The 14,094-nt window shown below is 42.9% G+C and overlaps 1 protein-coding gene across 1 annotated transcript; it reads left to right on the top strand.

Annotated features, from left to right (window-relative positions):
* Positions 1-761: 761 nt before the first annotated feature.
* LOC306822433 (protein-glutamine gamma-glutamyltransferase E-like) lies at positions 762-13,879 on the top strand. Its single transcript, XM_079341470.1, has 15 exons — positions 762-918; positions 2,198-2,359; positions 2,626-2,880; positions 3,045-3,163; positions 3,240-3,368; positions 3,711-3,888; positions 4,456-4,591; positions 7,138-7,247; positions 8,506-8,621; positions 8,740-8,866; positions 8,951-9,237; positions 10,282-10,456; positions 10,604-10,767; positions 11,125-11,258; positions 13,017-13,879. Exons 1-15 carry the CDS (start codon positions 897-899, stop codon positions 13,162-13,164), a joined length of 2,262 nt encoding a protein of 753 aa, XP_079197596.1. The 5' UTR covers positions 762-896; the 3' UTR covers positions 13,165-13,879.
* The last annotated feature ends 215 nt before the right edge of the window (positions 13,880-14,094 follow it).

Genomic DNA, 14,094 nt, shown 5'->3' with positions numbered 1-14,094 from the left:
CCACCGGGTTCAGGGATGTCCGCCACGATAGGCACCAGAGACCCTGTGACCACAGCTCAGAGCAGCAGCTTCGACAATGGGGGTGGAGAAAGTGGCCCACTCGGACTCAAGGTCTCCCATCTCCCCCAGGATCTGAAGCTTGTCTGAAGGTGGGAGTTGAAGGCCGAGGCCCCTACCATCGACTGCCGCCCATCCACACTGCACCCGACCCCTACGGCTTCCTCTGTGGGAGGTGAATCCACCGTCTTCACACACATTTCTGAAAATCTTCAATCTGGTTCCTCCGATTGAAGAAAACAAGACAGAAAAATGAGACGTAACAAAACAGACATTTTTAAAAAGCACTTTATGGATCTTTGGCAACATCGTTTTTTCTAGGCCTGAATTGGCGGACCCACTTTTGGGTCCTGACCGACCAGTTGAGAACCATTGGTCTGGTGGGTGTGTGTGATACAAATTGGGAGATATTGTACTTTGTATCAGTTCACATGTGAGAGAAGTTTGGTGTTGCCAGCCTAAGTTGTTTTATCTTGATGGATTTTGCAACATTTCTTGTTCATTCTGTCTTCTTCTGACTGCTGATAGCATTAGAGCTGAGGGAGCACCTGAGCTCTCCTCACCTGTGCCAGAACACTCTGTGTGCCAAAAAGGTGAATAACATGAAACCCAAATGAACGGGGGGAGGGAGGCTGCTCTTTGTAGCTGTGATGAAATGATTTACATAACAAGTTGACATACTTGTTCTACGTGAATATTTTTTTTAGAAATTTTGGGCTGGGCTACCTGTAGGCAGATGTTTTAAAACTCAACCCGTGCTGACCAGTCGCAGTGCTGCTGACTGTCTGCCAGCGTGCGTTCATCTGCTGATCTGGGAGAAAAAGAAAAGATCTGCCAAGATGACAGAGCGTAAAGAACCCGGTGAGTACAACAATGCTTTTATTTTTATTTTGAACTTCACTTTTGGGGCTTTAGAAGAAGACCAGCTCCAGCCCCTGGAACCCCAATCAGGGAAAGTGGTATAGATAATGGATGGGTTGCCTTGGAATCATGAATTACACTTTTCTGTATCATTGTATTTGTTCTAACAAAGACACATGCGATGAGCATGTCTTCGTGTGTAAAATACAAAGTAGATTTCATACATACAAGTTTGTATCCGTAGATGATTTGCATCCCCTGTCTCTTTAAAAGTCTATCACGGGACAGGGGTTGCACTCCTGTCAGCATAAACTGCTGCATGTTTCATAATGAAACAGTCTGACAGGCTGCAGGTTAAAAACGCCCCAAAGATCTGTGCATTACGCCTCCATGTTTGATCTTTGCAGGCCACCAGTTAAAGATGGATATATGTTGCAGACAAAAACGTCTCTGAGCATCAAATCAAAACTTAATATCTTGTGAAGGACACAAGAACTATTGCACTGGTCAGAACTATGATGTCTGAACACAGACAAAAACACAGACATTGATATTTCTGCTTTCCCTCCCTGAGAAGGAAATACTAAACAGAGAACGTCAAATGCTCCGTAGAGATAAGAGCAACTGAAAAAGTCTTTTCACAAGAGAAAAAATATCATTTATTGGTGTTTTTTTTTTTTTTGCTCTATGTCGGTGCATGTGCGTCTGCCTTGTGAGTTGGGTTACATGAAGTGAAGTTTAACACAGAGTCCTGTCCAGTCTTGTCCTGATAAAACAAATTCTTCTTAACAATATTTGTAACTCATCCGTCAAGGACATTTCACACACTGCTGAGTGTTTACATATTTTTACCACTCCCACCACACTCTGACCTCATTTCTGTCAGGACACCTCAGATGACTTCTGACATGCTCAGCCTGTTTTTTAGAACATCGAACCAGATCAGTCCACACCCTCAGTGGAGCAAATGAAATACCACAGAGACCAATTATAACTTCTATAATGCTTCTCAGTGTCTCTGCTTTAAAATTATGATTGCAATGGATGAATACTTTTCTATTCCTTTGGCTTTGACCCTTTATGTCCTATTCATGAATTTTATTCATTCTGAATTTAGTATTTAGAAATGTGAAATCCTGCAGTTCCTGCAGTGTCCACTAGAGGCTGGCTTTTTATGATAATACATTGTTTTTAAAAACGGACTCATTTCGACCCGTTTAAGGATCTGACTTTCACATTTTTATTTCATTTCTGATGTATGTCTTCACATTTTTGAAAGAAATCGATCTCCACTGTGACATCAACAACGCTGCACACCACACCAGTGAGATTTCGGTGGACCAGCTGATTGTGAGGCGAGGTCAGTCGTTCGCTCTGACACTCAAACTGTTGAAGCCTTTTCAACCTGATAAGGACCCGCTCTTCATCACGACATCCACAGGTTAGTTCTTCTTTTACATCTTTGATCTGATCATCTTTAGACCTAAAGGAAGGCGTGCGTACATGTGACATGAAGAAATAAACATTTGAGTGGTTTGCATCCGTTTGGCAGATTTTACAGGGTAGGAAGTGTTCGTAACTTGACTCCATGGGGGTGCAGTGGTTAGCTCACAACAAGAACTATCCCAAGGCATCTATTTAACAGGATTGTTCCGTTATGTTCCGGTATGAATGAACATTTTGTGGACACTCTGACTCTGTCCACAGGGGATCATAGCAGTGAGAAACAGGGGACAGTTTGCTTCCTCTCCATCCCAGATGGGGTGAAGCGTTCACCAGAAGCAAAGGCCGTGTGGAAGATTGAGCTGAATAAGGAATCCTCTCCACAGACGGGCGTCCTGGCCCTGACTGTCACCCCCCCAGCTGACGCCCCTGTAGGAAAGTACAACATGGTTGGGCCTTATAAAGCAAAGCAAACAAAGCTGGCATCATTGATGGTGCTCTTCAACCCTTGGTGTCCAGGTACGTCCTCCTAACCCTGATCTACCTGATAAATATCACCTGTGTCACTCTCTGTTTTCTCCAAATTAGAAACAGGGTCTAAAATCACCTCTGTGTGAGTACACTGTCTGTCTGTCTGTCTGTCCATCTCTTTATCCAATGTCTCTCTCTTCTCTTCTTCGTAGAGGACTCTGTGTTTCTTGCTGATGAAAAGTTGAGACAGGAGTACGTGATGAACGAAAATGGAGTAATTTTCACTGGAACTACGGAAGAAATGATAGGGGAATACTGGGACTGCGGACAGGTACTGTCCCTCTCTATTTCACACACACACTTCCTGTTTCCTGCTTGGCTTAACTTAACTCCTGTGTCCTCTTCAGTTTGAGGAGAACATGGTGGACATTTGTCAGAGTTTGTTAGACCTCAACCACAAACACAAGGACGACCCCGCTGATGACGTTTCAGCTCGCTGTAACCCCATCTACGTTGGTCGTGTGATCAGTGCCATGGTAGGACATACTCTGTTTCTATAGCTTCCAAAGCTCAAAATGTTCACTTCAAACCTCTTTCTCTGCAGTAAAAGCTGGATTTTCCACTCAGGTGTTTGTTCTGTTTAGCCCTCTTAGAAAGAAATGAAGATGGTGATCGATGTAAATATTATACCTGCTATACAGTAAGAATATTAAGTACATATCTTACACATTATTCGTAACAGTTTTTTGATTCTCGACAGAAGAAGTACTGATATTTTGTGTTTTTGTTTTATTCGTCTCTACAAAATGAAAATAAAAACTGACATGCAAAAAAACCCAGATCTGTTCAGGCTTCCTTGTCTGTGTGTTTTCTTGCAGATCAACCATCGCGATGACCAAGGTGTGGTGGAGGGAAGATGGGGTGGTGGCTACAGTGATGGGTATAGCCCCGCTCACTGGACCGGTAGTAATGTGATCCTCACACGGTGGATAGATAGTGACTTCAAACCAGTCAAATACGGGCAGTGCTGGGTGTTTGCCGGAGTGATGTGTTCAGGTAACATCGGACTTCTCACACGTGGAATAACATCTATAGCGATCTATCAATGTATCTGTATATCACCAAGTTCAAACAAATGTTATCTCAGCGCACTTCATGTAAAGAGAAGTAAAAAACTCTTAACACAGCTCAAAGCACAGGAACATCTGTCAAGATCAGCTTTGGAACCAGCAGATAAACAGATCTTTGCAGACTTTGGTTATTTTAGAGTGTGTACCCTGATTTACAGTAAGTAAATCAGTTTGGTCGTGCTGTTTTCGATGTGTTGCTACAACTTCATTTTGATTATCACAGCGCTACCTTTAGGCTAATGAGCATCGTGCGATCGCCTCATGAACTGGGGGACTTTACTTAAACTCAGACAGTTCATGGTCTTTGTCAAAGCTCTTGCTGAGCTCTGGTGCCTCAAAAGTCAGACTTAAAGTGGACTAAAATAGAAAGAAGAGTAAAGCTGGTGCCACATGTCTGTAGCAACCCTAGCTTTAATCGTTGCCTATCAGAGCTGCAGAATGGTGGAAAACACGTTTATTGCTTCTGTGATAAATCCTTCTGTCTGCTTCTCAGTGATGCGGTTTTTGGGAATCCCCTGTCGCATTGTAAGCAACTTCCAGTCAGCTCACGACAACAACGCCAACCTCACCATTGAGCGATACCACTCTGAAAATGGAATCGTGGGGAGACAAACCCTAGACAGTATTTGGTGAGAACACACACAGACATGTAATCCAAGACTTTCTGCTTTTCTTCTTTCCTGTGTTGGTGCTTTAAATGTTTTTCTCTTTCTTTATGCAATACTTTAATCTGACCTTGAGGCTAGGGCGGCCATGAAGGTCAACTGTCTAAACATTTCATCTCCTGCAAATATATTTCACAAACCGGAAAGGGTATGACCATAGTACTTGTTTGTGATTGGTCTGACGTCATGTCAGAACAATCACATGACCTTTCTCCTGCTGTACTGTGTCCGCTGTGTCTCTGTTGTTACTTTCTTCGAGGTACGACCAATGACAGGAGAGTTTCAGTGTAGGTAGAGTCGTCGTCTCTAAAACCGGAAGTTTGAGGGTCCGACCCTTGAATACATTAATTTCTCACCCTTTGGATTCTTCTGTTGGCATGAAGATATGGTGTAAGTTTGCACATTCGTGTCAGGATTTGCCAATGTCATATCTTCCCTGACTTTATAAAACAAACTGAACACACCCAGAGCAATCTGCCAGATCCCCTGGAGGTTAAACCTTATCAGTTTTTAAAGGTCGGATCCCGTTGGTGTGTCAGTACTTGCTAATTACATCCACCAAAACAGAAATACCGCTCAAGTTTGGTAAGGAGCCAAACTAAGACAGTGGGATCATGAGGTTTAGTTGAGTTTTTGTGTGGCAGTCGCCTTAAGCTTTTCATGTTGTAATAAAGAGCTATGGTGTTTTCTGTTGTGGTGAAGAGTGGTATTTATGGACTGGAAGTTATTTTGAGACTGAATGAGACGTGTAGGTAGCTGAGAGGTGCTTCAAGGACAGCATTTTATCTGATGTCCAGCAGGGGGAGATTCCTACTGAACTAGTTTACCAGATAATGTGCCAGTTGATTTAAAACTGAGGTAACATTTTCATTATTCATGTGCATGGTTATTTTACTTATCAACCTTCACCATCACTGTGTGAATGTGTCGATGTGACCTGTCGTGTAAAAACACTATGATTAGTCAAAAGACCAGAAATGTCCATTTGACCTTCAACTTGTTTAGAGTTTGGTTGCACTAACAGCCCTTTTAAGGAGTCACCTGTTGTTAGCCTGAATTCTAGAAGTATCTTCTTGTCATGTTTTCTCACAACTTAGCATTTGCAAACCTGTTGCTCCTCTTGTCAAAATGCCATGCATGCTCGCCACTGGAAAAAAATGGCTCCAAACCACCTTGAACTTGCATTGTGACAAAACTCAGTAAATCATGCCAAAAAAAACACAACTTTGTCTGTTGCCCAGAGAGTTGATGTCGTAAATAATAACCTCAGTTTGGCAGTGTCTACCTTGTTTCCAAAGCAAGAACCTGATGGGAACAGTGACTTACAGTGTTGGACTAACAGCAGATTAAGGTGTTGTCAGAAGGATAGATAGATAGATACTTTATTGATCCCGAGGGAAATTCAGGGCATCCAGTAGCAGTATACAGACAGGCAGGACACAAGACATTGGTTACAATACAAGACATCGGTTACAATACACACCCGCTGTCCCCCTCCCCTCTCTATACAATAATCCCCCAAACAAGAAGAAAGAAACTGGTTACATGTGTATGTACAGAGGTCTTTGAGTTTATGCCCGAGGTGTGAGTACAGTCGTTAAACAGTCGTTAAACAGTCAATGCAGGAGTAGTGAGCAGTGATTAGCATTAAGTGTCCTAAACAATGAGGTGAAACCAGGGGTGATTAGGGTGATTGCCATTTAAGTACCCAACTATTGAGGAGCAGATTAGCATTAAGTGTTGAAGACAATAGAGTGAAACTTGACATAATTAGGGTGATCATGTCAACCATTACAGATGTAGCATAACAATACAGTAGGATGGAACCAGACATGATTAGAGTGATTATCATTAAAGTGACCTGTGCTCAGTAAGGTGACTATCAATATGCATTAAAGTGTCCAACTGGAGGCTGACTCTGAGTCATCCAGCTGCAGCCCCAGATACCCGTAGGTCCTGACCACCTCCACGTCGACCCCCCCGATGGAAACAGGTTCTAGATGTGGTTTGTTCCTTCGGAAGTCCACCACCATCTCCTTGGTCTTGGAGGTGTTTAGCTGCAGATGGTTGTCACTGCACCACGTCACAAAGTCCTTGATCAGGCTCCTGTGCTCCTCCTCCTGTCCATCCCTGACACAAGCAACTATCGCAGTGTCGTCCGAGTATTTCTGCATGTGGCAGAGCTCAGAGTTATACTGGAAGTCAGAGGTGTACAGGGTGAACAGGACAGGGGAGAGCACAGTCCCCTGTGGTGCACCGGTGCTGCTGACCACCGTGTCTAATGTGCAGTCCTTCAGTCTGACGTACTGTGGTCTCCCTGTGAGGTAGTCCGTGATCCACCTCACCAGGTACGAGTCCACCCTCATCTCGGTCAGCTTGTCTCTCAGTAGGAGGGGTTGGATGGTGTCGAAAGCGCTTGAATGATTACTGTATCGTAGGATAATCTGTGTGTCCAGTGTTCTTTAGTCTTTTAAACTGTTGCACAGTCTGAATGCGGTGTTGTGTTTCAGGAACTTCCACGTGTGGATAGAGGGGTGGATGAAGCGCCCAGATTTGTCAGAAAATGGTGAATATGATGGCTGGCAGGTTCTGGATCCAACACCACAGGAGACAAGCAACGGTATGGACTCTGTTATGCAACTCCATAAGTCTTTTCGTCCAAACTATTATGACGTAATTTTACAAGCTGACCCCTTTTTTTCCAAATACGTCATAAAAGCGATTTTGAAAGAATAGAAAATACAATTTCACCCTCAATGTTATTACCAATACCATTTGTTGATGAGTATTATTTCTAAAACTCGTCTTACAATAACTTTATTACGTATAAAACCTGATTACTATCCACCGATTGATTAATGATAACCATGGGGTAATAATTACATTGAGTTGGAGTCAGACAACTTCACATCTTCTGTGTAATTATTAGTTATGAAACCTAAATATTAAAAATGACCTTTTTGTGCGCACCTAGTTTTGAAACTACATACACTGTTTCAATGCTGGTTTCCCGACCTAAACGTTGGCAAAGTTTGAGATCATGAGGTAATCATATGTTGGAGTAATCCCAGGCTAAATCTGCAGAGGGCGTGAAACAGATTGTTCTTAAAATAATGCGATCATGTCCTCAATATACTGTTTGCAACAGTTACCTGGCTTCCACCTGAAGTTTACCTACCTGCCACCATGAACACCTGATATCCTTTTTTTTGCTTGTGATGCATCAAATGGATATTTCTCAAACATTGGGTGTACATTTTTTAAGATTCTGACATGAGAGTCGATTAGAGATCACTTTCTCCTGGCTCTTTCTCTCTTTCCATCTCTTGGCCTCAAAAAGTCTCACTTTCAATTTCAAAAGATTTGTATCAAATTTGTACTTCATCATCATCAACCTTTATTTAAAGGCAGGGTTGGTCATTTTGTTCCAGATCCACTTTTTAAGATGTTGGTTGAAGTTGTCTTTAGGTTCGGACAGAAATTAATAATTAGTGTTCTCCGAAAAAGGAACAAAGAGAATTCATCGTCTGTATCAGTTTGGAAGCCTGTAAAAGCTTTGACCAATGTCTGCCATGAGGTAGCAATCTGACGAACCAATCACAGCATTCCTGTCTTCCTGCTTGTTTTCGACCCCCTGCAGACACAAGCCCACACTCAAAGCTCGTCACTGATGATAGAGTTCTGTGTTTGTCGTTGACTGTTATGAGTAGTAAGATAGTTGCTTGTGCATGTAAATAAGGGGGCGTGGCTTTAGAGGGAGCACTGAGGGAATGCTACTTTTATAATTAAGCTAGTTTTCAAAAATGACCAACCACACTGAGGTGGAATAATGCATGACAGAATTTAAGTCTCTCTCTCTCCCCCTCTCTCTCCTCTAGGTATTTTCTGCTGCGGTCCATCCCCAAAAGCAGCCATTCTGAAAGGACGCACAGACAATAAATATGATACTCCATTTGTCTACTCTGAGGTCAACGCTGATGTTGTCGATTGGCTGGTCAGTGAGCACAGATTGAGCGATCACCATCCAAATAACATTTAGCAATACTGCAAATCTGTGATTGTTTAATGAAAGTCTCTCTGAATATTTTGTCTGTGTTTGTTCGTCCAATCAGGTTAAAAGTAACGGTTTCCTTGAGAAAATAGAGACTGACACCAGCATCGTGGGTCAATATATCTCAACGAAAGCTGTTGGCAGTAATGAAAGGGAAGACATCACCGACACATATAAAGTCGAAGAGGGTGGGTTCACCATACAAGACCATCACACATGAGCTCAATCTGGATGTTGGGTCTCAACCAGTGACTGAATGACTTCCTTTACAGGAACAAAAGAAGAAAGGTCCAACTTCAGAAAAGCCCGCTTAAGCCATTTCAAATACCTTAATTGGAAGAGAGAGGAGGAAAAGAAGCGCAAGAAAGAGGAGTTGGAGAGGAACCGGAATGAGGAGACGGAGGAGAACGGGAATGAGGACACCGAGGGGAATGGGAATGAGGAGACGGAGGAGAACGGGATGCCAAACACCACAGGGAATGAGTCCACGGAGGAGACAGATGATGAAACTCCTGAAGTCACCACTCCACCGCCAAAAGTGTCCATACGATTTGAAAAGGTACGTCACAGCAATGTTTCTATTTAGAGCTAGTGACTTATGCTGATCAACCCAAACAAAGTATAGATGATATCAGTGTGATGGCCATGACCAAAGGTGCATTGTTAAGGTTGTCAGTAAAGAGTGAGCCATGCAGTTACTGGTCTTTATATGTCTCAGTTCATGGGACGTATCCCTCTGCTAAAATATCAAACTGCAGGCACATCCACATAAAGTTGAGTACTGGGTGCTGGACAGAAAACATATCCAAAGACAGAAAGATAAATATATGTCTGATGAAGGGCGAGTGCTGAAACCTTACAAGGTTAAATGGAGCAGCTTCTGGTGTGCGGAGTCTCTCTCTGTCGACTCCCTCTGCTGCCATCTCCTGGGTGGTAGTGAGTTATGCGTTCAGGTTCTCATTTCCCCTAACCCAATCTAAGCTCCTGTCTTTTGTATTGAAGAGCAGCAAATGTGCAACTTTTAACTTAACGAAGTCAAACAGAAGCCTGGCATCCTTAAATGAAAACCTTAAAGCTAATTCTCAGGAATCTCCTTTAACACCCTCTTTCAACAGACCTGATTTTTGGCGCTGTGGTTTAAAAGCTGAAGGCGTCAACAGCGACACTTTCTCACAGTCTGCACTCGCTTCATCACAAACAGGTTAAGACAAGATAATTGGATTGGTTTCAATAAATGTGGTTCAATAAACCAATTATTATAAAAACATGTACCTCTTGAACGTTCACAGAAACGGTCATAATGTGTTGTATGTTGGAAAAACAAAAGTATTCAACGTTAACAGCTTCCTCTTTAGAAGGTCACAAACTCAGGGTGTCGTAAAAAGAACCTGAACATCAAGGGTCGTGGAGTTTTTGGTCAAATCTGTCAATCAATCAATCTGGTCTGGATTCAGACCGTAACTGTATTACACATCTAAAGTTTCTCTGACATGCTTTGGTTTATACGAAAAGGTTCTTTACAGTTTGGCTTCATAATGAATGGGTGTAGTGGAATACGTTACCCATATAAAACCTTCTGTGCCACAAATCTCTCTTTCTTCAGGTTTCAAAGCCGATAAACGGTCAGGACGTGAACTGGAAGTTGGTGCTGAGCAGTGAAAGTACTGCTGACAGGCCGCTGATCATCAACATCGGCGTTCAAGCCATGAACTACAACGGACACCTATCTGGGGACATCCAAAGTGAGAAGATGGAAAAGACGCTGCTGCCAGGGAAAGGTGAATCTTCTTCCGTGGACAGGACAGAGATTTTGATCAGACAGATATCTCAAACTGTTAACAAAAGCCAGTAAAGTACAACATATACTGTATGTTTTGTTTTGTGGATTTTGGTCTTGTCTTCTGAAATTCTATTCCCTCCTGAAGATCTGATCATCCCGATCGTGGTCCCCTTCTCTGTCTACTGTAAGCCCATGTTGCTGTGTGACAGTATGAAGATCTCAGCCCTGGTTAGAGACATAGAGAAGCCAGATCACCCCTACCTGGGTGAGGTCGACGTCGTGCTGATTGACCCTCCAGTCACCGTCACCGTTAGTAGAGAACATCTTTCTTTTTTTCTTCATCTATCATCACCTGTCATCCACCTTTGTCCAGCTGTCTCACTTTATTTAACAGCTAAATATGACAATAGACTGATACATGTAACATTAACATTAGCACAACAGCAATAACTATGAGATGGTCCATACTTGAGGCAGCCGAGAATCAAGGCTCCACCTCCCGTAGTCCGTTTAGACATCGCAAAAAAACATTTGTGTTTCAGACGTAGCTGATGTCCTTCTCTGTTCTCTGGGGAGGACCAAGTTTAGAGATGGATGTGTCAATCATACCCAAAACAGCTTTACTGAGTTGATTTAAACAATCAACTACATTTGTTTGTGTTTTAGGTTCCTGGTGAAGTCAAACTGTATATTCCTACAACTGCAGAAATCACTTTTTCGAACCCTGTGAATGAGGTGCTGCAGAACTGCACTGTGACCATCTCTGGAATTGGCCTCTGGAGAGGAGAGTATGAAATCAAGTAAGTGTATCTGCATGCACTAATGTACATAGTTTAAGACATCCATCCTTTTTCTACCGCTCCTCACCATCTCTAAGGGTGTGCCCAGCCTACGGAGGAAGTCCATTTTGGCCACTTGTATTCGGGATCTTATCTGATAAATCGAGAGCCTTGCCTTTCGGTTTTGCTCCTTCTTCACCCATAGACAGGCCAATACAGCAACCGCATGACTGCGTACGCCGCACCGATCCGTCTGTCGATCTTGCGTTACATCCTCCCCTCACTCGTGAATAAAACCCCAAGATACTTGAGCTCCTCCACTTTGGGTAAGGACTCCCCACCGACTCAGAGAGGGCAAGCCACCTTTTTCTGGTCGAGAACCATGGCCTCAGATTTAAAGGTGCTGATCCTCATTCCAGCCGCCTCACACTCAGCAGCAAACCACCCTAGTGTGCTCTGAAGGTCCAGGTTCGATGGAGCCAACAGGACTACATCATCCCCAAAAAGCAGTGATGAGATCCCGTGCTCCCCAAACCGGACCCCCTACGAGTCTACCTCTGAGAACCCCTCCTCCGCTTCCTCAGTAGAAGACGTGATGGCGGGATTGAGGAGATCCTTGAAGTATTCCACCCGACTACATCCCCAGTTGAGGTCCGCAACTCCCCACCTCCACTGTAAACAGTGTTAGTGGTGCACTGCTTCCCCCTCCTGAGGCGAAAGACGGCTTGCCAGAATTTCCTCGAGGCCGTCCGAAAGTCCTCCTCCATGGCCTCCCCGCATCGAAGGCCCGACCAACAGGCGCTCTCCGATGGGCCCCAACCCAGGCCTGACTCCAGGGTGGGGCCTCGGCTGCGCCATGCTGGTCAGCGTCACGTTCCTTATTGCTGTTGTCGTCATTGGGGTTCTTTGAACTGCTTTTAGTCTGACCCGTCACCTTGGACCTGTTTGCCTTGGGAGACCCTTCTCGGGGCATGAAGCCCCCAACAACATAGCTCCTAGGATCATTTAGGTACTCAAACTCCCCCACCACTGAAAGGTAGCAGTTCAAGGGGGACAAACATATAATTCACAATTTACTAATCTTTAGGCTACTTCTTTGAGGGTTTCTTATCACGTGTTTCATATTTTTTCTTCTTCATTCTGAAGAATCAGTAACCCCATGTTCCAGCTAACAAAGTGCAGCTTTCTGTTTCACATTAAGAAAGGTTGTTGTACTTGCAGTGTTCACTCTGACATTTAGGGTTCGGGTTAGGTAATATGAATGCAAAAATAAAAGACTAATTGAAGCCCATATAGCAGTCTTTTGTTTAAAACCCTGCGATTATCACAATAATCATGTCTACATATTTCTGCTTCCTGGGACTTCTATACTAGAAGGGTTTTGTGGTTCGTTCAATTCATTCGTTTTTTTATTATTATTTCATTCTTTAGAGAAAGAAATGAAAGAGAGCAGAAAGAAGATAAACTTATAATGTCTGCCCGTTATCAGCATTACATAAATAACAATTCCAATGAGGTACGCTTACAACACGTCAAATTTGCAGAACACGTACAAAATCAAAATTCACTTTTTCTGCTAAATGGCAGCATCATATTTTTCTATTAATAGCACTTTCTAAAACTGATTGAGAAGTTTTAATTTAACTATTTAGATTGTTCCACAGATTGACACCTTGACACATTGGTTCAATAACCAGCCATAGTTTAGGTATTGGGATATTAACCTACGCGTGACATCCTCAGTTAGACCTCACTTGTTTTGTCTTCTTTTACCCTCAGACTCCCAGACCTTAAACCAAACCGACGGATACGACTCAAGTTCTTCATCGTCCCCTACAGGCTCGGAGAGAGGACCCTGACTGCTGACTTGGACTGCTCCATCTTCAGAGACATCAAAGGCCGGTGCACCGTCACTGTCAAACACTAAATCCTCAGGTTGACTCGTAAAGAAGATGACTCAGTCAGACGTATTGATTTCACACGTTTCTGTCTTTGGCGTTCATTATATTTGGTCTCTTGCATTATTGTCTTTTGGGCGCAGAGACCAAACTAACTTAGTTTGATTTGCAGGTGTTGTGTTTTTAAGACCAAAATATACACAAGGAGAGATGAAATGCAAACAGTAATGAAAATAAAATGACAAACACAAATGAAGGAGGTTCTCTAAGATAAAAGAGAACTTATCAATTCCGAAGTTTAATTCTCAGGGACCCTTAAAAGAGAGGTATGACAAAATACTAGGACAAACGACGTGTGCTCACTCTCTCCACCAGGGATGCCCAATACGTCAATCGCTATGTACCAGTCAATTGCAAAGGTAATGTGGGTAGATCGCACAGCATTATAAAAAGAAGACATCAGCCTATCGTCTGTCCTCACTATGAAAAACAACAACAAAGTTTCATTTCATTAAAACCAAAAGTAAACACGGTAGCGACGAAAATTATAATCATGTTGGCAACGCTTCTATATTATCTGAATGACTTCTCAGTCCTGCAGTTAAAGTGACTCCTTGTTGCTATGGAAAAAAAAAAAAAAAAAGCAATAACAGCCATTACAGCTTGCGGCTTGACTTCGGTAATTTGCATCTTTTTGTTGGATTTGATGAACGGGTGCACGAATAAAATGTTTGTGAAAAGCCATGTTCCGTTTGTGTCTCGTTTTCTTGATATCACTGATTTCCAACCAAATATAGGTATACAATATAAACCTGAGGTGTTGCAAGAAGATATTACAGTCAGTCCTAAAATATAAAGATATACATTATAAAACATGGAGAGATGGGACAGGAACACGAACAGATGGACACTGAGGTAATCAAACACAGGTGAGACAAACAAGACAAAGGCCATACTTT

Source organism: Symphodus melops (genome assembly GCF_947650265.1).
Source record: "Symphodus melops genome assembly, chromosome: 4".
NCBI classification, from domain to species: Eukaryota; Metazoa; Chordata; class Actinopteri; order Labriformes; family Labridae; genus Symphodus; species Symphodus melops.
Note: the sequence above shows the minus strand (reverse complement) of the source record. Positions and strands in the feature narration are given on the sequence as shown.

Excerpts from the sequence above, each read along its gene's own strand:
- LOC306822433 (XM_079341470.1), top strand. The coding sequence starts at position 897 with ATGACAGAGCGTAAAGAACCCG. Across the intron at positions 2,360-2,625 it reads CTTCATCACGACATCCACAG|GGGATCATAGCAGTGAGAAA; the intron begins GTTAGTTCTTCT and ends CTCTGTCCACAG. Across the intron at positions 3,164-3,239 it reads AATACTGGGACTGCGGACAG|TTTGAGGAGAACATGGTGGA; the intron begins GTACTGTCCCTC and ends TGTCCTCTTCAG.